Source organism: Ziziphus jujuba, chromosome 10 (genome assembly GCF_031755915.1).
Source record: "Ziziphus jujuba cultivar Dongzao chromosome 10, ASM3175591v1".
Lineage (NCBI taxonomy): Eukaryota > Viridiplantae > Streptophyta > Magnoliopsida > Rosales > Rhamnaceae > Ziziphus > Ziziphus jujuba.
In genome coordinates, this window is record NC_083388.1 from 2186138 (window position 1) to 2191412 (window position 5275).

A 5275-nucleotide genomic window follows, 5' to 3' on the forward strand; every position below is an offset into this window, starting at 1 on the left:
ATTTGGCTTAAGAGCAAACTTAAAAAGAATGCAATTTGTAGAAAAATATAAAATCAAAATATGAATGTATAAAATCAAAATATTAATTTGTTGAGTAAATTTGTTATTTATATGACAAAGAACAGCAATAATATATGACAATTTTTACTAAACAAATCACCATTCATATTGTATCAAAAAAAAAAAAAATCAGCATTCATAGATTATTTTATATGATAATTCTATTCAAATTTCCTCTTTACAATTAATATAAAATAAGTAGATAATTTATATTTTAAATCAAAATCTCACAAATTTATTAATTGTTAATATACATTGACACACTTATCAAACTATTATATTATAGTAATTTAAAAAATTATTTCAATTTGAACTATTCAAAGCTTAAACAAACTACTATTAGATACCCTAATTTTAGATTAAGTCTCCTGCATTGCATGTGTGCACACCTAGTATATATATATATAAATAACATTCAATAAATAGGTAATGAACAATATTAGTTTGTTCCCTTTGTTTCATTGACAAAATATACTCATCAACTAGTTTTCCATATTCACAAAAACAAAGTAGTACAATTTGTGCAAATTAATAATACCGTACAGGGTTGAGGATTTTGCAGCATCATTGTAACTCTAATCTCATGACGCCGCAATAGTCTGTATAGAATGAATCCAAGCTCTCAAAAGGAACAGAGAGAATACTCTAAACGGTTCTGGAGCTAGTTGATCAATAATATTCTCACGCTTAGAAATTAATACAACAATGGCCATCCGTTTGAGACAAATGGAAAATTAACAAGAAGATCAAGAAGCTCCTTTGATAAAAGCTAAAAGACTAAAACGCAGCGTTTAACAATTCTAACTATCAGACAAAACAATTAACTGGACTAGCTTTTAATACAAATGGCAAAGTCATACGACATCGTTTCAAGATTTGGCTTCTAAAACCAACTGGTGGAAAACGACGCCGTATTGCTTTTCTAAATGTTCTCTCCTAGCCGCCCCACACCCCTTTGTCTAATACCAGATGGTCAGTGACTTGGAACAATCCCAATCCTTCTGAGTGCCTATAGACTATAAAGCAAGCAATGATGTCAGAAATAATTGAAGATGATGATGAAGAAGAGCTCTCCCTCTTTGTAGACACTGCTGTGAGAGGGTGAAGGAGAGAGAGAGAGAGAGAGAGGGGAAAAACAAGATTTACCTTGCCCGCGCTTTTTCTTCTTCAGTACGCATAGTCCTTGATTTCCCCGCTTGTTCCCACCTGTGTCCTTTGTTTTGAAGGGTTGCCACTTACTTCTTCCCCTTCTGTATGCAAAACGCTTCTGGTTCTTCCTAGCTGCTCTCATGTGATAGGTTTGGGAAATGTGAATATGGATTTGGACTGGTGTGTTGGATTTGTATTTGCTGTGGTAGGCTTTTGGTGGGCCCAAAATTACCCTACAGCATATGGCAACCGAGTAATTGAGTTATGTATAATGTATCTGAGAAAGAAGGGGATTCCGAATCATCAGGGGCCCCCAAATTCAAACGAGGAATGTGAGCAATTTTAGGCCAATCCTCTCCTTTTTCCCTTTTACATCTCCGCAATAAGATGGGACATCCCAAAATCCTCAATGTTTGTAAAGAGGTGATACTGCGTAATCCTTCAGGCAATGATGTCAAACTGGGGCAACTGATTAGGACAAACTCTATAAGTGATGTGAGGTTGCTAAACCACTCGGGTATGGCCTTCAAATTCTTACACTTAAAAAATTCAAGTCCCCGTAAGGTAGTAAAGTATTGAAGCCCTTCAGGAGGAGTCTCCAGTCGTGGAAGATCCATGAATGAGAGACACACAAGGCTTGTACAGGCTTTCCATGAAATCACTTCAGCACTGGACATGTCAAGCTCATTGCATCCCATAATACCCAAATTTCGAAGTGAGACTAGATGTTGAATGATGGGGGATAGATGCTTTAACTTTGAGCACCCATCAAAGCTCAGGCTCTCTAGAGATGTAAGGCTTTTGAACCAATTGGGAAGAGAGTGTAGATCATCTTTGATATTACATAGCCACAGATCTTTCAAAGTGGACACCAAATGAGAGAAAGAGGAAGCCATAAGATGTGTAGATGAAGGAGTCGATGATGATGATGATGTTTCTTCTGTTGTAATGCTCATCATTGTTCGATGGAATGGCATCCAAGTTGAACTTTCTAGTGTTAGGTGTGCGATAGATGGGGAGAAGGGCAAGAACTTCAATTTGGGGCAACCCTGAATATGTGAATCAGAAAGACGAGGAAAGTAAAGGAACATGGATGATGATGGCATTGTTGTACTTTCAGAAGTACCATCTGTCACAGTATCTCTCCACCATCCTTTAAGATTAGACAAACCTTCAAGAAACAGAATTTCCAAGGATGGCATCAATGATGCCGCTTTTGATGGAGTGAAGAAGTCATCTGAAATATATTCTATAAGAGGCATGTTAGACAAACAAAGTTCCTTGAGAGAAGGGAACTGATCCAATGGTGGCAGAGTTTGGCATTTGATACAGTTTGACAAAGTAAAGCTTACTAGCTGTTTAAGAGAGGGAACCCAACTTGACAACCTCACACCCCCGTAACCACGTAACTCCAAGCGTTTCAGATTTGGGACTGGCTGGAAGCTCTCCAATGTCATTTCATACTCGTCAGTGCTAGTACTTTCGATGGCGCCTCCAAGATCTTTTCTATCATTTGATGAAGACCAATATAATCTTAAGGATTGAAGATATTGTTTTGCCTTCAAATTTGCTGCCTTACCATCTGTTTTTCCGTGTCTCAAATTTATAATGCAGAGATTTCTTAAGCTATTTAAAGGCATTAGTTCCTTTAGCTCAGCAACATGATCACCACAACCATGCCTCAAGTTTGTCCCTTTACTCAACACAAAATATGATAAGGTTTGAAGATTAGTCAACTGTCCCAGTCCACTTGGCATATGTCTCAAATCCCAAACCCCATCAAACTCAAGGTGCCTGAGACTTATTAATTTTTTCATATCTCTTGGAAATTCTTTGAATTCACCCAACCTGGACAGCTTCAGAGTCTGCAAGTTCTGTAACTTGGTAATGGAATTAGGCAATGCCTTGATTTTTGTACCAGAAAGATCGAGATATCTTAGATGCCTCAATTTTCCAATGGAATTTGATAATGTCGTTAATCCAGAGCCATGCAGATCCAAAGCACGTAAGGACTTGAAATTTGAAAAAAATGCATCACATAACTGCAAACTTTCTCTCAATGCATAACCTTCCCTTTGTTGGCCAGGCAAAAGAACTGTTCGGATCCTATTTGGTGTTTGAGACAGAGAAGTTGGAATCTGTTGGGATGATTTTAAGGAAAAATTGAATGACAAATGACGAGCTCTTCTGTCAATATCTTTTTTGTCTGATGGTAACATAGCACACTTTGCTCCAGCTACATTTAGTGCCAAATCATGCATGAGATCGTGCATTTTACAACAATATATATTACCAAACTTATCTTCTTCCACATCTTGAAAAAACGATCTCCAATATAATTCCATAAAATATTCACGGCCCATATCCTCTAGAGATTGAGTTGCATCAGATAACTTAATAAATCCTTGAGCCATCCAAAGATTTATTAGATCGTCTACATCAATGACATGATCTTTAGGAAACAAGCTACAATAGGAAAAACAATGTTTCAAATTGGAGGTGAGACAATCATAGCTAAGCTTTAATGTGGGTAAAATATCACTATCATCTTGAGATATCTTCGAAAATTCAGTTTTGTGGAAGGACAACCACTCGGTTTCTCGATCTTTAGAGTACAGCATCCTTCCAATGGTTCTTATGGCAAGAGGAATTCCTTTGCATTTTTTGACAATCTCCTTTCCAATTTGGATGATGTTGGAGTTGTTTGGTTCTTGTCCTTCCGTAAATGCCATTTTCTTAAACAAAGACCAAGACTCATCATCATCAAGATTTCCTAAGAGATATGGTTCTAATGTGGTCTTTGTAATCCTTGCAACCACCATACTGCGAGTAGTTACAATTATTCTGCTCCCATCTATGCCATTTAACAATAAATCTTTCAACTTCAACCATAATTCGCGATTCTCATTCCATAAATCATCAAGAACAAGGAGATATCGTTTTCCACTTATTTTTTCTCGAAGAGACTTTTGCAATAACTCCATCTCACAATTTTCAACGTTGTCATTATTAGATATAGATTTAATAATTTTCTGAACAAGCAATCCAACATCAAAATCCGCATCAGAGACACACACCCACATTTTGAGATCAAAATGTTTTTCGACTTTTTCATCATTGAACACAAGTCGAGCAAGTGTGGTTTTTCCTAGTCCACCATGACCCACTATATTAACAACTGATACATTCTCATGGTCAGATTTCGTATACAACAAAAGTTGAAGGATATTCATTCTATCACCATCCCTCCCAATAACAACTTCTCCTTGAGAGACAAACGAGTGAGTATCCCTCACCGCTTTATTATACACTGCTTGAGCCTCTCCTTGGTGGGCCTCCAAATGGAATTGTCTATCATCTCTAATCCCAGCTAGTTTCTTCTTAAGAGACTCTATTTTGTGACTCATCTTGTGTCGAACCACAAGTTGATTCGAGGTCGAGAAGAAGGTGCGTACCTGCTTGGGTATGTTAGTCTTGCTGGTCATCACTTGGCGTCGCAAAGCTTCAGTTGAAACTCCATCCACCAAGTCATCAGCTTCATAGACAACATCTTCAAGTCTACTAAGCCATGTTTTGACCTGATCGTCATGGATCTGCTTCTTCTCTGCATCAGCAAGCACAGCTTTGATGGTTGAAATGGTCTCTTCAAGTCCTGCAAGCTCTTCATTTACACCCCAAAGCAATGCAATTTCTCGCACAGCTTCAGAGCCCAATCTCCCAACGGTCCCTTCAGCAATGCTAGAGACGACTGCTTCCATAATTTGTTAATCAGTTGGACGGGGTAGAACGGAAAAAAGCCAAAAATTGTGCGAAGTTTTCAAGAAAAGGATTTTGCTATGGAGGTAATGGAGTGTCTCTTGCTAATTATGTTGCAGGTAAACGACAAAGAATAAATATAACCTATAAATAAAGAATAAATATCTTTTAACTTTTGCAAGAACAAATAAAGAATAAATATCTTTTAACTTTATGAAGTATAAATGTCTTTTAACTTTAATAAAGTATAAATATCTTTTAACTTTAATAAAGTATACATATCTTTTAACTTTAGTAAGAACAAATAAAG

The 5275-nt window shown here is 36.9% G+C and overlaps 1 protein-coding gene across 1 annotated transcript; it reads right to left on the reverse strand.

Annotated features, from left to right (window-relative positions):
- Positions 1-532: 532 nt before the first annotated feature.
- LOC132799786 (putative disease resistance protein RGA4) lies at positions 533-5070 on the reverse strand. The gene is made up of 2 exons (XM_060812448.1): positions 1207-5070; positions 533-1076 (listed from the first exon to the last, which is right to left on the reverse strand). The coding sequence occupies exon 1, from the start codon at positions 4965-4967 to the stop codon at positions 1443-1445; it is 3525 nt and encodes a 1174-aa protein (XP_060668431.1). The 5' UTR covers positions 4968-5070; the 3' UTR covers positions 533-1076; positions 1207-1442.
- Between the last annotated feature and the right edge of the window lie 205 nt (positions 5071-5275).